The sequence below is a fragment of the Rhodotorula paludigena genome (genome assembly GCF_050403205.1).
Source record: "Rhodotorula paludigena JCM10292 DNA, Rt_paludigena_JCM10292v1_ctg4, whole genome shotgun sequence".
NCBI classification, from domain to species: domain Eukaryota; kingdom Fungi; phylum Basidiomycota; class Microbotryomycetes; order Sporidiobolales; family Sporidiobolaceae; genus Rhodotorula; species Rhodotorula paludigena.
The window spans coordinates 142,498-158,957 of record NW_027481454.1 but is presented as its reverse complement, the minus strand read 5'-3'; the positions used below and the strand labels follow the sequence as shown (position 1 = coordinate 158,957).

General features: G+C 63.6%; 4 protein-coding genes across 4 annotated transcripts; 3 read left to right on the top strand and 1 right to left on the bottom strand.

Moving 5' to 3' along the window:
• Window positions 1-2,241: 2,241 nt before the first annotated feature.
• JCM10292_004739 (uncharacterized protein) lies at window positions 2,242-3,669 on the bottom strand (the record flags this gene model as incomplete). The annotated part of the gene is made up of 5 exons (XM_076646275.1): window positions 2,242-2,397; window positions 2,571-3,267; window positions 3,336-3,422; window positions 3,492-3,535; window positions 3,607-3,669. 5 exons carry the CDS (start codon window positions 3,667-3,669, stop codon window positions 2,242-2,244), a joined length of 1,047 nt encoding a protein of 348 aa, XP_076508031.1.
• A 440-nt stretch (window positions 3,670-4,109) lies between these two features.
• Window positions 4,110-7,366, top strand: COG3 (Golgi transport complex subunit COG3; the record flags this gene model as incomplete). Its single annotated transcript, XM_076646274.1, has 9 exons — window positions 4,110-4,853; window positions 4,918-5,055; window positions 5,139-5,470; window positions 5,541-6,111; window positions 6,194-6,431; window positions 6,525-6,640; window positions 6,699-7,007; window positions 7,135-7,171; window positions 7,269-7,366. 9 exons carry the CDS (start codon window positions 4,110-4,112, stop codon window positions 7,364-7,366), a joined length of 2,583 nt encoding a protein of 860 aa, XP_076508030.1.
• A 499-nt stretch (window positions 7,367-7,865) lies between these two features.
• On the top strand, window positions 7,866-12,448 carry JCM10292_004737 (uncharacterized protein; the record flags this gene model as incomplete). The annotated part of the gene is made up of 10 exons (XM_076646273.1): window positions 7,866-8,141; window positions 8,725-8,787; window positions 9,636-9,700; window positions 9,777-10,558; window positions 10,614-10,710; window positions 10,770-10,841; window positions 10,910-11,040; window positions 11,096-11,149; window positions 11,214-11,763; window positions 11,821-12,448. 10 exons carry the CDS (start codon window positions 7,866-7,868, stop codon window positions 12,446-12,448), a joined length of 2,718 nt encoding a protein of 905 aa, XP_076508029.1.
• A 224-nt stretch (window positions 12,449-12,672) lies between these two features.
• On the top strand, window positions 12,673-16,387 carry FOX2 (bifunctional hydroxyacyl-CoA dehydrogenase/enoyl-CoA hydratase FOX2; the record flags this gene model as incomplete). Its single annotated transcript, XM_076646272.1, has 13 exons — window positions 12,673-12,681; window positions 12,984-13,047; window positions 13,108-13,295; window positions 13,400-13,561; window positions 13,653-13,696; window positions 13,754-13,817; window positions 13,873-14,404; window positions 14,498-14,587; window positions 14,643-14,842; window positions 14,899-14,987; window positions 15,043-15,238; window positions 15,295-15,685; window positions 15,744-16,387. 13 exons carry the CDS (start codon window positions 12,673-12,675, stop codon window positions 16,385-16,387), a joined length of 2,673 nt encoding a protein of 890 aa, XP_076508028.1.
• Between the last annotated feature and the right edge of the window lie 73 nt (window positions 16,388-16,460).

Sequence of the window (16,460 nt, the reverse complement as noted above, 5' to 3'; positions counted from 1 at the left end):
CGCCGAGCTTGGCGCAGACCGCCTGCGGCGACGTGAGCGGCGCGCGAGGCCTCGACCATGGCGGCAGATGAAAGGACGCATCGCTCGACTGGGCGGCGAGAAAGCGCTGCGCGTGCCTGACAGCGCTTCGAACCCCTTGCGGCGGGTCGACCTGCCGCGAGTCCCCTCGCTCGTCGTCTCGCCTCATTGAACTTGCTGCTTCTCTCTTTCGCTTGCTCAGAGTCGCTCGACGTCCTTTTCAGGTGTGAACAGACGTACAGTCCCTAACTCGGCGGCGACCGACCCGAAAGCGTGTGCCTCGTCATGCCCGTGGGTCGCTTCTTCGCTTGCGCGGAGGTGGAACGGGTTTTGAACTGCCGTCCGGTTGTCCAGCGGTCGCAACGCTCGCGTCTGACGCTGCCGGCGCACCCTGCCTCGCGCAAGAGCAGATTCCCGGCCTCAGTGAAGCTGCGTCAGCTATCCGCACTGTCCTTGTACAGTGTTGTGGCGCCCAATGGCTGCTGAGCAGGTGGCAAACGCCGGGAACGGGGCCAGGCCACGCGGAAGTCTTCTGCGGCCTTCTCAACGTGCGTTCGGCACTGCAGGGCTCTCGAGAGCATTCACAGACGCAAAGGTGGTTTGCAAGTGGATGCGCGCGGATTCTATGAGAGAAGGGGGACAGTGTAGGACTTTCTCAGCGGAAGAGGGCCGAGAAGGGTCATCGGTAGGAAGTTCGCAAGTGCGCTGCCGACGCGTGCGGCCGCAGGCGCACTAAACGTGGCTAACGCTCTACCTCGCCCCCGGTGTGAAGGGTCTGCGGCTACGCCTGGCTGCGTCGGGCTGGAGAAGGCCCGAAGTGTCTTGCGCATGCGCGTTGTGGCTGAGGTCGAGGAAGGCGGGATCCACCGACGGCTCCTCTGAGGGGCTGCCAATCCTGATCTGCGGGACGGCGAAGCTTGGATGCGACGCGCGAGGCGAGTGAATCGGGTGGATGTGGTCCTGCGATGAGGTGGCTGAGCAAGCTTTCGACATGCAGTGGGAGCGAAGCCGTGAACCACGACGTACGAACGGCTGCGGTGGGAGGTAGTGCGCCCAGGAAAGCTCGTGGAGCACACCTCCTTGCACGTAAAAGACGGGCTGCGCGTGCAAGTGTTCGTCAACTGGTCGTGCACGGCGACTCGTGAGCGAGATGAGCTGACCAGCTCGTCCGCGCTGAACAAGCTATGCGTGCTCTGCTTGCGCTGCACCAACTGACTGTGCAGTGCGAGCAGGTGCGCGTGCAACTGCTTGTAAGCGGTACGATCGTGCCCCAAGTGGTCGAGGTGCGCGGCTAGGCGGACTTGGTGCGCCCAGTCGTCCGCGAAAGAGGTGTACACAGCGACGATGTCGTCTAGGAGTTGGTCAACTGCGGACGGAGGACCAGAGAGTCTGGAGAGAGGAAGTCGGCATGAGCGGAAGACCGATATTGTATTGAAATCCCTCTCACGTACCCTTGGACCTGTTCAAGCAGCCTTTGCTGGAGCCACGATGGGTCAGCGCACGCAGAGGCGGGTGCAACCTTACTCTGGGGAAGGATCGGGAATAGGTAAAGGCAGAACGCACCAGGTCTGGCACGTTCCGCGAGCGCCTCCTCCGGAAGTCTTCGACGAGCTGGAGCCCCTCGCTGATCCGCCTCTCATGCAGCTCATTGAGCGACTTGGCAACGTCGTCGCAGAGTTTCTGCCAATCCCTGTGGCTGGACAAGGATCGGATGCTCTGCACGGCGGTGTAGCCGAGCGTGTTCGGCGCGCGGTAAGAATCGCCGTCCATTCCGCTGTGAGGCGAGGAAAGCGTCGAGAGTCGAGATTGAGAGAGAAGGAGCCAAGAGACGCTCGGGAGGGGAACAAAGAAGACTAGGAGCTCGTGCGGACATTCCGTGAACGCGAGATCAGAGGAGAGTGCGGAGGCGGTGTCCTGGGCACAGCAGCAGACTTTCCAGCACCTCCTGCCAAGGAGTTGAGGAAGAAAAATGGTGTTCCGTGATCGCGGCCCGGATCGCGCATCCACTTGAGACAAGAAAGCGAAGAAGCGCAAATCACGAGGCACGACGGAGGCGGCACGAGTACGAGGACGCGGAACCGTTGCGCGCGCGTCGACTTTGAATAGAGAAGCGAGCGCGTAGCAGCCCGACGAGGAAACGGGTGGCACGCAAATCAGTGAAATGTAGACCTCGCGCGAGCGCGGAGAACCAGCCGTCGTATTGCCGTAACATCCCTCTCTCGCTCACTCCCTCCTCCCCTCTACCGCCCCGTTCTTCTCACCACCACCACCAGCGGTCGCAGCGTCTCCGCCCCCGAGCTCGGCGACGAACGGTCCGAGCCTGCCGGGGAGGGACCAGTCGTCGATCGAGGCTTCGAGGCGCGCGATGGCGTGCGAGAGCTGCAGGTGGTGTTGGGTAGGAACGGGCGTCGAGTATGATCGGTGCACAAAGGAGAAACGCAGGAGAGCAAGGTGGGAGAGCGAAGGAAGGAGGCGGGGCGGAGCGGGTCAAAGTGAATGGTCAGTTTCGCCGTCTGCAAGGCGAGCCCGACTCGACGCAAGAGCGGACGCACCTCCTCGCTGATCCCTTCATCGTCGCCGTCCTTGGCGTCCTCCTCCGAGCCCCACAAGCCCCTCACGCCGCCCTTGAGCGTCCCGCCCGCGCCACCCGACTTGGCCGTGCGGTAGCTCGCATACGTCCCAAATCGCGAGTCGTCCTCTTCCCCTTCGTCGTCCTCATGCTCGCCATTCTCCTCACCGTCGTCCTCGCCAGCCTCGCGACTGAGCGGGCTCGGACCCGCTCCACCACCCGCACCTGCTCCTTCCGCGCCCGGTCCCGCCAACGCAGCCGGTGCCCGACTCCTCCTCGGGAGCGTCTTCATCGAGTGCGCACTCGGCGGCCTCTTTCCCCTCTCCGCACCACCACCACCCTTGCTCGCCGCGGGGCTGCCCCGGAGCGCGGGCAGTTCCTCCCAGTTGTGGCCGAGGTGGACGACGCGCACGGGCGCGAGGGGCGCGTCGGCGTCTTCGGATGCGAGCGGGGCGCGCCACGCCTCGCTTGTGGTCGTCGTTGTTGTTGCGGTGGACGAGGGGGTGCGCGGGCGGCGCGAGCGGCGCTTGCTCGTTGTTGTCGTGGTGGGGGGTGGGGAGGAAGAGGGGGAGGCGGGGCGCGAGGAAGAGCGGGAACGGGAGCGCGCGGACGAGGGGCGTGTGGCGGCGGGCGCGGCGGAGGGGAGGAAGGCGGCGAGGGACTCGATGTTGAGCAAGCGGCTGTAGCGCGGGGGGCAGAGGGGAGTGAGCGTTGCGCAAGGAGTGCGGACAAGAGAGCAGGGGCGCACTTTGTCGCGTGGTCGAGGATGCGCTGGAGCGTCTCGCGCTCGATGCGCTGCTCGTCGGTGCTCCTGCCCTGCGGACGGGGTGGGGCTCTGAGCGGAGGGGTAAATGGGGGTCAGTCCAACTCGGCTCGAGTGGGGAGAGAGACGAGCTGCACGGACTGCGGGAGGATGTCGGGGTCGAGGAGCGGCGCTCGCTCCGGATCCTGCGGGCGTGCGAGGGTGTGAGTGCGCGAGTCGAGCGACGACGACGACGAGGACCGGGAGGGAAGCGCACGTCTTGCGGATGGCGGGGCTGCGGCAGGCAGCAGCAGAGGTACTTGAGGACTGCACTCGCCATCCTGCACTCGCCCTCGCGGGACTGCGTGTGGTGGGACGAGGGAGAGGAGGAGAGGTGCGGCTCTCCCCTGCCCTCACTCGCACCTCGGCCGAGCTGGAACAGCTGCCATACTGCCGTGCTGCACGTGTACTGGCCCGCCCTGCTAGCCACACCCGCCTCTCGCCGCTGTCGGCCGCCGTCTTCCCCGTCATCCGCGTGAGCCTTGCATCCCTCGCTCTCCCTCTGCACCGCGTCTGGCGGGCTGCCTGCTCTGGCACAGCGCAAGTACTTTACAGCGTCCTGCACTGCGAAGTGTCACGCCCCTTAGACGCGCTGTCGACCCGGATCCGCGCCCTCCGCCGGGCACCCCCACCTCGCGTATCTCGCTACAGTAACGTCGGCAGACTGACTCTGGGTGCTTGACAGTAGACATAAACGCCACATACTCAATTCCGGCCAGCATGGCGAGTAACCGCGCGTCGACCTCGCGCTACTCGCTCGACGACTGGGACTCGCTTGCTCCGCTCTCGCCCGCTCAGACCGCGTCCGTGCACCGCATCTCGCTCGCAGCCCAGCACAAGCCCCTCCCGGCCCACCTCCAGCGCGCGCAAGACAGCTCGCCCCGCCCCTCGACGCCCCTCGCCCGCACCCAGCGCTCCCGCTTCGCCCTCGACTCGCCCTCAGGCTCGCCGCGCCCCGGCAGCGCACGCGGCCTGCCCGCGGTCAGCAAGGACAATGGCACCGCCGCCGCCGACGACGCCGACGACCCGCTCGCGCTCGACGCGCCGATCGCGTCGGCGCAGCAGTTCCACGACTGGTTCTCGCGCGTCGAGCACTCGCTCGAGCGCGAGCAAGAGTCGGTCTACCGCGAGCACCTCGACGAGCTCGTCGCGCACCTCGCGACGTGCGACGACGTCCTCGGCGGGCTCGACGAGGCGCGCGGCCTCCTGAGCGAGATGGAGGCCAACTACCGCTACGTCGACGAAAACTCGCGCGCGTTGCAGCTCGCGTGCGAGACGATGCTCGACGAGCAGAAGCACCTCCTCGAGGTCACCGAGGCCATCGGCGCCCGCTTGGAGTACTTCCGCGAGCTCGAAAAGGCGACCCGCATGCTCAACCTCCCCGGCGAGGACCTCGTCCTCCAGGACGACTTCCTCAACATGCTCGACCGCCTCGACGTCTGTCTCGACTACCTCAAAGCCAACGTGCGCCTGCCTTTGTCCTCCATACTCTCCCCGCTCAGGCTCACTTACCCTCGCCGAGTTGCAGCGCGACTTCCGCGACGCCGAGATCTACCTCATCCGCTTCCAGCAGTGCCTGACACGATCCATGACGCTCATTAAGATGTACTTTGTGACGACCATCCGAAAGATCGCGACCGACGCGCAGGAGAAGATGACGGGCAAGGTGCGCCTAGATCGTCCGCGTCCTCCGTAGTGCAGCTTGTCGGCTCTCAACGAGGTTGGTCTGACCTTCCCTCGGTGGCACAGGAGCTCTCGGACACGGCGCTCCACGCGCTCCTGTACGCCAAGTTCTCAAACGCAGCGCCGACACTGCGCATCCTGCTGTACGAGCTCGAGAAGCGCGCCCAGGCGGACCCATCCGAGTACGGCTCGCTCCTCTCCGAGTGCTACGCCGCGTGGTTCTCTGCGCGCTCGACCCTCCTCGCGCCCTCGCTCGCCGAGGAGGTGCGCCGCATGGACCCGGGCGCCAGCGAGCTCGTCAAGCTGGCCAAAGCCGGATGCGCGTACCTCCGTGGCGTGTGCGCGATGGAGTGGGGGCTGTATCGCGAGTTCTTCGCGAGCGGGTCGGACGAGGCCTAGTGCGTGGCTCGCTCTCTCCTGCTCCACCGGCAGCGGACAGTACTCATGGAATGGTGTGCCCCCCGACAGTCGCTTCCTCGAGTCGCTCTGCGACCATCTGTACGACTCCCTGCGCCCGCGCATCCTCCACGAACCGCGCCTCGACGCACTCTGCGAGCTGTGCGCCGTCCTCTACGCGCTCATGGCGCTCGACTCGTCCTCGCTCCCCTCCGGCGCCGCCGCCGACTTTGACGACGACGACGACGTCGGCGAGGTCGGAGCCGAAGGCGCGGTGGTACCGACGCGCGCGCAGAGCACGATGCGGTTCGCCGTCCTGCTGCAGACGATCCTCCAGGACGCGCAGACGCGCCTCGTCTTCCGCGCGCAGGCTGTCGTGCAGAGCGACGTGCTGCACTATGTCCCCTCGGCAGCGGACCTCGAGTACCCCGAGAAGCTCGTGCACGAGGACGGCAAGACGCCGCCCGTCTTGTGGGACGAGGACGAGCTCGAGGTCATTGGGGGAAGCGGAGGGGCGGGAGAGGACGGCGCGAGGGAGGGCAAGGGGCGCTTCAGGGTCCCGCGCGAGGGCAGCCAGAAGACGTGGTTCCCGACGCTGCGAAAGACCGTGTGGGTCCTCGCGCGCCTCAACACCTATGTCAACGTGCGTCGTCGGTCCTCGTTGCCTCGGCTCGCCTCGTCTCGTTCGCGAGCGCTAGCTGATGATGGAGACCGGACATGCACAGGACGCCATCTTTGAAGACTTTGCCGGCGAAGCCGTCACCCTCTGCCGCCAGTCCCTCGCGACCGCCTCTGCGCAGATCGCCGCGCGCCCGGCAGACGCGGCTGCGGGCGAGTCGGCGTCGACGCGTCGCGCCGACGGGCAGCTGTTCCTCGTGCGGCACCTGCTGCTCCTCAAGGAGATGGTGCGCAGCGTCGACTTGGTGCATGTCGAGCGTGGCGCCGACTTCTCGAGCGTGACGGGTGCGTTTTTGCGTTGCTGTTTCACTTTCGGCGCTGTGACCCCATCTGTACGTGAACGGGTGCGCTGATGCGCGCGTTCGGTCTCTCGCACAGAGGCGCTGAGCACCATGCTGCGCAATACGTCGACGCTGTTCAACCCGCGCGCGCTGGTCGAGCTCGCATCGAAGGGCCTGCCGAGCTTTGCAGAGACAATGACCGATGCCAAGACGGTCCGTCTGCATTGTTCTCCTTCATGACGGTGGTGCTCATACGAACACTTGCGTGCAGGACCTCGATGGCGCGCTCAAGAAGGCGTGCGAGGACCTGATCTCGTCGTCCTCTGCATCCCTCACTTTCTCCCTCCGGACCTTCCTCGACCGCTGCACCTCGTTCCTCTCGTCCCCCTCGCCCGCCGCGCCCGCCGACGCCGCGCCGCGCGACCTCCCCGCGCAAGAGTGGGCCGCGCCGGAAAAGGTCCTCGAGCTGCATGGCGAGTTCCAGCGTGCGTTTGAGGAGCAAGCGAGGGCGGTGGTTAGGAGAATGAGGCTGTACCTCGTCGAGGAGAAGACGGTTACCGTGCTGCTGCCGCCGCTGTGGGTGCGTCCGCTTCTTTTGCCGTATGATCGTGCGCGCGGCGCGGCCCATATCTCGCACGCTCCCGCTGCGCTTCTGCATCAGCCGCTGGACGCGACGGCGTACTGACTTGCTCTTTGCTGCCGTGCAGGAGGACGTCGTCGACACCTACTCCACCTTCTATAACCGTGCGCCTTCCTTTCCTGTCCCGCTCCCGCGCTCGCACCGCTCTGGAACGCCTGTTATTCCGTGAGGCCGAGAGGACTGACACATTCGCGCACGCAGTGGTCCGCTCCGAATACGGGTTCGCCACCTCGTCGTCGCTCGTTGCGCCCGCCGAGGTGCGCGAAAGGCTCGAGAAGGCTGCGAAGGCGGATGCGTAGGCAGCTTCGAGGCGAGGGCGGTGCAAGACACTCTGTGAGCGTCCATGCGCCGTGTTTTCTCTCCTGGGCTGTGCACTTTGAGCGCGCAGCGACCGCTTGGCTCTCATTTTTGGGGTTCGGGCATCGATGAACGCTCGTGAGGAGGTAGGACCATGTGCGGCAGTGGCGCACGCGGGAAGGTCTGCGCAGGGATCAGTGCATTTGTGCTCCACCGGACTTGCGATCGGGGGCAAACCGGGGCGATCAGCTGCCTTCTGGACCTTGTCGCCTCCCTTGCTCCCCTTGTCCCCAGCTTCTTGCTGTGCTCTTGCTCTCCACTGACTCTTCCTGGTTCCGCACGTGCGCTCGTCGCAGCTGGTCGAGCTTGAGCAGCCCGTTGTCTGTCTCTTGTTGGTGCGACGGCAACTCCGCAGACTCCTGTCCGCAGCTCGTCAACGTCCGCAAGATTCGACATCTTCTGCTTCTTTTGCTTTCCATCCTTGCTGTCGTTGCTGTTCTGATGGCTGCGCCCGTGGACCTAGACCGCCTCGTGCGGCAATTGGACGCTGGCATCCAGCGCATCGTCAGAATCTACACGCATCCGCTCGACGAGGTTCAGCGGCATATCACAACCATCACGTTCTGGGCTAAGCGTTGCGAGCATGCCCTCGACCAGAAGAAGATGCCGACCCAATTTGCGAATTGTGGCACCTACCACGCTCGCTTCTTTCTCGAAGAAAAGGCCGAGCGAGTCAACGAGGCTATCGACCGGGCACCAGAACCGTACGACGACTTGGTGAGTGATCCCGCCGAGGCTTGGGTACGGTTTTTGGGACCAGGACTCACCTGTCGCTGGCAGATGAAGCGGCTTCCGTCGGCAACTGATCACGATTCGGTGACTGCTTTGTTCCCTCAGCAGAGTAAACTACTGCCACCTTTGGCGATGGTCATTCATCTGAGCAGGACAAATTGGCTTCCCTGATTGACTTAGCTTGCCATCGCGCTTCTCCTCAGACCTCAGACGAAATGAGCACGGAGGATCAGTCCGACCTGAAAGACGCGGTGCAGGAGGTCCGGGACGCTTACGTCCACGCCTACGACCGCCTCAAGCGTCGCATCCCGTTGGAGCCGATTAGGCAGGTCGAGGCCTGGGCGACGCACTTCCGGGAAGGACTTGCAAGCTACAAAGAGCGTTTGCGGCATGTCCAGCTGAGCGGCCACTCTCTCTGGGCCGTCACAGACATGCAAAACGTGTTGCAGCAGGTCGCGCGGCAGCTGGTCGACCTGGGAAGGACAGGAAGGCAGTTACTGCCGGCTCAGGAGCTCGTGCGCGCAATCCGGAGCCATGATTCACCCTAAACTGATCGTTTCTCTTGCAGCCCATCCTGCACATGCACAACGACGGCACTCTTGAAATCACAACAGAGCACCAGCTTCTACCGGTGCGTTCAGCAGTCCGGGGCTGCGAGCGGAACTGACCGGAGCGTGTCACTCGGCAGGCCCGGCGCGCAATTGCAGAGCAAATCGATCGACGCAAAGCCGAGATTCGACGGCAGTACGGGCTCAGTGACGGCGTCGGAACCGGCGGATCGAGTCCGTACCATCTGGTCGGCAGGCGTGCGTGAAGCGCAGGAGCAGAAGCGGGCGGCGAGATCCGCTCATGGGTGACATGCAGAGACTCGGATCTACTTATCCTTCAAAGTCAGGTCTGGCATCAGGTACCCAGCGGGACGAAGCGGGAGTCTTGAGTCGGTAGGTACCGGTCGGAGGAGGCAAGCCGGAGGCAAGGCGAAAAGTCGTGGCAGCACATAGCCAGAGCGGCAGCGCCACCCGGTGCGCAAGTACGTCGACTCGAACAGCTCGATCTCCTTCGCAGCGCTGCCGGCTTGACGGGGTCAGCCGCGGGAGGCCAAAGAGTCTACGAGAAAGCGCGGCGACGAGGTTGACCGTTGACCGGTTCCCTACGGCGAACCACGCTTCTCCGACCGTCGAGCCCGCTTTGCAGACCTCGGAAGAGCTCGCGTCGTGCTAGCACGCACTGTCAGCCGATTGCTTCCGCTCCCTCGCCTCCCTTGCACCGCCTCGCAAGTATCTTCCTCGCAGCTTGCTCCCCGGCGCCCAATCCGCCTAGCGCTCGACTCGATGGAACCGCCGGTGCCGAAAAAGAAGAAGCCTCCCGCGTGCGATCGCTGCAAGGTCAGCTCTCGCCGTTTCTCGTTGTCGTGCTTTGCACTCTGTTCGTCAAGGCGGACATCCCCAAGCTGATTAGTCTGCGCATGGATCTACACAGGCAAAGCGCGTGCTGTGTCATCCGAACCCAGCAGGTTGTCCCCGATGCGTCGAAAAAGGCTACGAGTGCGCTCACGCTCCCTCACCTTTCGGCCCTCCTCAGCTTGTACCCGAAGCCTCGCTGAGTTGTCTCCGATTGCAGGTGTACAACTACGCCCGTCGTGCGCAGGAAGCCTCAGAAACGCAAGCAAGCGCCGCCCGAGCCTCGCAACGACCCACTGCCGGCAGGCGAAGAAGCAGCCAGTTCCGCTCCCGTAGCCTCAACCTCTGCCGTCACACTTGGCGCGCCGGAATCCTCCACAGCCACTGACAGCGTGACAGGAGCCACCGTGGGCGTTGCCGGCCTCGACTCGTCCGACATCCCTGTTCCCGCGGCTGCGCTATGTCAGACGCCATCCCTTCCCGCCTTCCCTTCTGTGATACCGTCATCCGCACCTACGCAGTCTTCAACCAGTGGCGCCCTCGTCATTGCGTACAATACGTCGCCACATGCTCACCTGATCAACCCATCGCCTGACCTAACACGGCACCTTTGCGAATGCTTCCGCCAGACGGCGCAGTACGACCACCCGATCGTCCGCGGGCCCCGCATCCGCGAGCTGCTGGAGCCCGTCCGCTGGCAGCTTTCGCTCTTACCGCCCGAGCCGCGCGTATACGTCTACTGCGCCTTGACGGTCGGCGCCTTCTTCTCGTTCGATCCGGCCTTCATCGGTCACGGGGAGCTCGAGGTCTCGTCCTTCCGCGAGATGGAGACGATCTGCGATCAGCTCAAAGACCTGCGCGAGTACGGCAGGCGAAGGAAGACCGCCGTGGATTGCATGCGGGACACAGCCGTGGCAATGGCGAAAGGGGTCGATGCGTTGACGAGGCCCTCGGTCGATAATGCCGCGACGTGTCTGATGATCGACTTCCTCACACGCATAGGTGAGTGCTCACGCCTTGTTTCGCCGAAAATGTGGGCCTGACAAGTCCTCTGCAGACGACTCGAAAACGCTGGTCCGTCCGTGGCTCTCCGCTCACATGACTCACATTCGCGCGCTCTGCGACGAGGGAGACCTGGATGGCGTCATTTGGAAGTGCGTCTCGCCCTGCGACAGCAAGCTTCGGATCAACGGTGCTCACTCCGTCATTGCAGCAATCCCGTTATCTGGGCCGTCCACCTGGGCAGCAACCTCTTGACTGAAGTTGAGTCTGGCAGGATCAGCTCGTGAGCCCGTTCCATCCAGAGTCTCCCGTCAAGCCGGGTCTGTTCTGACTGTTCTGTTCCGCGGTCAGGACTTTGTCCGACCAGCTTCTGCTCACTCGCGGAGCAAAGGAGCCCGACCTGGATCAACTGGAGAAGAACTTGCGAGGGTGGGTGTCGAACCCGCAGACGGACGATAGCTGGCGCCACACTTTCATTCCTTGTGCGCATTTCAAACCCACAGTAGGGCTGAGCCGTTCAGCTGACCTCCTCGCCAGTCGCGCTCGCCTTCCTCTCCATCGGCCGAGAACTTGTCGACAAGATCTTGACCAGTACGTGCACAATCTGACTTGATATTGACGCGGTCTTCCACTAAAGCACGAGTCCGTTGTTCAGCGCATGCGCGCATACAACCCTTCGACGAACCCGCCGTCTCTCGCTTTTTCCAGCGCTTGCAGCAGTTCCGGACCTGCGTCGCGCTCCAGCACGTGCTCCTCGACCGGTTGATTGATCCGAAAGACCGACCAACATTCCCCCACGCCGCACAGCGCCGCGTCCGCTACACCAGCCAGATCATACTAAGGGGTACCCGGAGCTATACGTCCTGCGCGAGTTCGGCGCTCATAGTGCCCCTGTATCGCGAGCTCGTGCGACGATTTGCCGAATCCGACGACGCGGTCCAGGCGGCGCCGCTGGACACCTCCGTGAGCGAGCGCGAGCAACTCGTCGACGCGCGCGACCGGCTCGACCTCCTCGTGCGCCAGGTACGCAGGCTCGTGCCCGACGCGGTCGATCTCATGGTCGAGGCAATGCACCGCGAGCCGCATATCGCGCTGTATTTCTTGCAGCGAACGACGGGGCTCGTCGACTGGACGGCGGTGTTACTGCAGGACATCGAGACCGGAGCAACTGCGATGACAGACAAGATTGCGCATAGTTTCGAGAAGTGAGCTCTTTTGCTAACTGTCACGGTGTGCGCGCGCTGACCTTACGCTCCTCGTAGACTCGCCGCGCTTTTCAAGCTGACCGGCTACAGCCAGTCGTCGACGCATGTTGACCAGCTCATCCTGGTCCTCGAGCAACATGTCTTCGCCTATCGCCTCGCCCAGTCACTCGAGACGGACACGCCTTCCGTCGTGCCCACGCAGCCTCAGCCGAACGCTCAGCCGTTCCAGTTCGCCTACCTCTCCGAGCTGGTCGGGTCAAACGAGAACTCGCCTCGCGACCCGCCGGCCACCGCTGCAGCAGCACAAGCTGCCGGACTCCCGTCGCATGTCGACTTCGCCCCGCCCGCCTCGCACGGACTCGCGCCAGCGGGCGCGACGACAATGGCCGACGTTCTCGACGACGCGCTCCTCGCCTCGCTCATCGGCTCGCCGGGTACCTTTCCGACCGCCGCCACCTCGACTGACACCTCGAGCGACTATCCCTCACTGTCGAATCACGCCGAGGGTGCGACTTCGGCGGGAAGTGCCGCCGGCAGCACAGACACCTTCTCGCCCGAGCAGCTTGAGGCGCTACTTACGGGCGGCAGTGGCGGGCCGTCACTCGAAGGAGGACAAGACGCGGACGCATTCATGAGTGCGCTTGGCATCGGCGCCAACTTTCTGGCTGGGTGGGGCGCGTGGTAGACGACAATTCGTTGTGTAGACGGTGCGCATGCCTTGTGCGTACGTTGTGCATACTTTGTGCATACGTTCTCGCTGTATTCGACGGACACTTTACCGGTACTTGCTCGAGCTGGAGGAAGCGAGAGGGGGAAGCGAGGGCCGGCAACCTGTGCGCCGGCGCCGACGAAGAGCACGCTCGACTTGGCGGGTGTTCCTTCCTCCTCTCACCACACACTGCGACTCCAATGGGACAGGTGCGTAGACGAGACTCGCCCTGACTCTCTGCTACGACTGCGCTTGCACCGCGACCACTGCTCGACGACCGGTTTTCGGTCGCGGTGATGAGGCTTGCCGAGGGCTCCGTCCAGCTCCACGGTAGTCGTGCGGGGCGGATTGGGACCCCAGGGACTCTGGAGGATCCTTTGCACCACTGCACGTTTCCCATGCCGACTCCTTCACCGCCATCGCGCGTATCCCGAGGTCCCCCACCTCCGTCACTATGTCAACCCGTGCCGGACAACGAGGAACGTGCTGACAAGGCTCGTGGTCCCTGCAGGATCTCCGCTTTGATAACAAGACCGTCATCGTCACCGGCGCAGGCGGCGGCCTCGGCCGTGCTTGTTCGTCTCTCCCGCTTCTCCCGTCCACTTCTCCGCTCACCTCCCCTTTGCACCGCGCAGACTCGCTCTTCTACGCCTCGCGCGGCGCAAATGTCGTCGTCAACGACCTCTCGCGAGAGAACGCCGACAAGGTTGTGGGCGAGATCAAGGCCGCCGGAAGCAAGGGCAAGGCCGTCGCTAACTACAACTCGGCGACCGAGGGCGAGAAGATCGTCGAGCAGGCGCTCAAGGAGTTCGGCAGCGTTGATGTGAGTCAGCGAAACGCGGGTTCTGCGTTTGCAACCTGTCTTCAATCGCCGTCAGCCGCCGCGTTCCGCACAATGTTCGGCACCGCTCACGCTCTCACCTGCAGGTCCTCATCAACAATGCCGGCATCCTTCGCGACAAGTCGTTCAAGAGCATGACCGACAAGGAGTGGGACCTTGTGCAGGAGGTGCACGTTAAGGGTGCCTTCTCGTGCACCAAGGCCGCCTGGCCGCACATGCGCAAGCAGAAGTACGGTCGCATCGTCAACGTAAGCAATCACATTCTCGGAGCCAGTTGCTCGCTTAGCGAGACCTGGACCCTTGCTGACGGCTCTAGTGCTGACCCACTTCTGCGTGTAGACCGCTTCGGCCGCCGGCATCTACGGCAACTTTGGCCAGGCCAAGTGTGCTTGATTTGTCTGATTGATATGAATTGGTTTTGACGCTGTACCGATTTGCAGCTATTCGGCCGCCAAGATGGGCCTCGTCGCCTTCTCCAAGTCTCTCGCGCGCGAGGGCGCCAAGGTGTGATCTTCAGCTCTTGCCGCTTCGCACTCCGCTCACAGCCTCGAGTACGCAGTACAACATTCACGCCAACGCCATCGCGCCCGTTGCTGCGTCGCAGATGACCGAGACCATCATGCCGCCTGAGATGCTCGCGCAGCTCTCGCCTGACATGATTGTCCCGCTCGTCGCCTACCTCACGCACGACACGACCGAGACCAACGGTCAGCTTTTCGAGGCTGGCGCCGGGTGGTACGGCAAGGTGCGGTGGGAGCGCACCAAGGGCCACGTCTTCAAGACGGACGCGTCCTTCACGCCCGCGGCCGTCAAGCACAAGTGGGACGTGATCAACGACTTCAACGACCCGGACCACCCGGAGAACATCACCGACGCCGACTACCTCGGCTATCTCGAGAAGGCCAAGACGCTCAGCAAGAACGAGGCGCCGGAGGAGGTGCGCTACGACGGCAAGACGGTTCTCATCACCGGTGCCGGCGCCGGGCTTGGTCGCTCGTACGCACTCGTCTTTGCGAGGTTCGGCGCGAACGTCGTGGTCAACGACATGAGCCGCGAGAACGCCGAGAAGGTCGTCAAGGAGATCAAGGACGGTGCGTCCCGCATGCTTCGGTTCTGAGCGCGCTCTCCGAGAGAGTGGTCGGTTTTTCTTGCCGTCCACGTAGCTTACAGCCCTTTCTCCGCAGCTGGTGGCAAGGCTGTTGCCGTCGTCGACTCGACGCTCGAGGGCGAGAAGCTCGTCAAGGGCGCTCTCGATGCGTTCGGCAGTCTGCACGGTTCGTCGCACGCTCGTCATCTTCCCAGCACCTTGAGTGACATGATCTCGGACAGTCATCATCTGCAACGCCGGCATCCTCCGCGACAAGTCTTTCGCAGCTATGACGGAGGCGGAATGGGACGCCGTCTACTCGACGCACCTCAAGGGTACCTACGCCGTCGCCAAGGCCGCGTGGCCGCTTTTCCAGAAGCAGAAGTACGGCCGCATCGTCACGACTGCTTCCTCTGTGGGCGTGCACGGCAACTTTGGCCAGGTCCGTTTCGTCGATCCTTCACCTCGTTGCCTACGCTGATGCTTCGCGCTTCATAGTGCAACTACTCGACGGCCAAGTCGGCCATCATTGGCCTTACCCGCACGCTGGCCATCGAGGGGAAGAAGTACGGTATCCTCGCCAACGTGTGCGTATCACTCTTCTCTTGCTGAGTTTCGGGCCCTGCTAACGCGCCTCCGAAGTCTCGTTCCCAACGCCGGCACTGCCATGACGCGCACGGTGTGGCCCGAGGAGATGGTGCAGGCTTTCTCGCCCGACTTTGTCGCACCCGTCGTCGGCTACCTCGGCTCGGAGGCGTGCGAGACGACGATGGGCTTGTACGAGGTCTCAGCGGGCTGGTGTGCCGCGCTCAGGTGGCAGAGGAGCTACGGCTACGCGGTGCGCTTCCTGGTCTCAGGGTCTGGAAAACCGAGACTGACTCGTCTCCTGCGCAGTTCCCGGTCAACAAGAAGGTGCAGGTCGAGGACGTTGCCGCCAAGTGGGACACCATTACGCGCTTTGACGACAAGGCGACCAACCCGAACTCGACCGCCGAGTCGCTCGAGGCCATCGTTTCCAACTTTGCCAACGAGGACGAGTCGGCCGGTCCGGACTCGGGCGACGACTACACCGACCCGGAGGACAGCGAGCTCGTCGCCAAGGCCAAGAAAGAGGCGAAGTCGTCGGGCGAGTACACGTACACCGAGCGCGACGTTATGCTTTACAACGTCGGTGTCGGTGCGACGGAAAAGGACCTCGACCTCATCTACGAGGGCGCGGACGGCTTCGGACCTGTGCCCACCTTCGGAGTCATCCCCCAGTTCGCCGTCTCCTCCGGCCTTTCGCGTAGGTCCTGCCCGCTTCTTTCTATTGCGCTCGGCACTGACCCCTACCGCTCACGCAGTCGACTGGCTCCCCAACTTCTCGCCGATGATGCTCCTCCACGGCGAGCAGTACCTCCAGATCAAGAAGCCCTTCCCGACCGAGGGCACGCTCGTGAGCGAGTCGAAGCTTGCCGAGGTGCTCGACAAGGGCAAGGCCGCGGCCGTCACGACCGTCACTCTTACGAAGGACTCGTCGACGGGCGAGGTGCTCGCGGAGAACCACTCGACCGTCTTCATCCGCGGCGCCGGTGGCTTCGGCGGTCGCAAGACTGGCAAGGACCGCGGCGCCGCGACGGCGCTTAACAAGCCGCCTTCGCGCGAGCCGGACTTCGTCGTCGAGGAGAAGACGCTCCCGCAGCAGGCCGCCATCTACCGTCTCTCAGGTGACTACAACCCGCTCCACGTCGACCCGGACTTCGCCAAGGTCGGCGGCTTCGACCAGCCCATCCTCCACGGCTTGTGCAGCTTCGGCGTCACGGGAAAGAACATCTTCCGCAAGTACGGCCAGATCAAGGACATCAAGGTCCGCTTCGCTGGCGTCGTCTACCCTGGCGAGACGCTCGTCATGAAGATGTGGAAGGAGGGTGACCGCGTCATTTTCACGACTGAGACGAAGGAGCGGAAGTCCCCCGTACTCAGTGCTGCTGCCGCCACTCTCGCGTAGTGTGTTTTCATTGCCTTTGTCTGTCTTTTCTGGCATATTCCTGCGTGTCTCGAAACAACGATACAGTACTTCT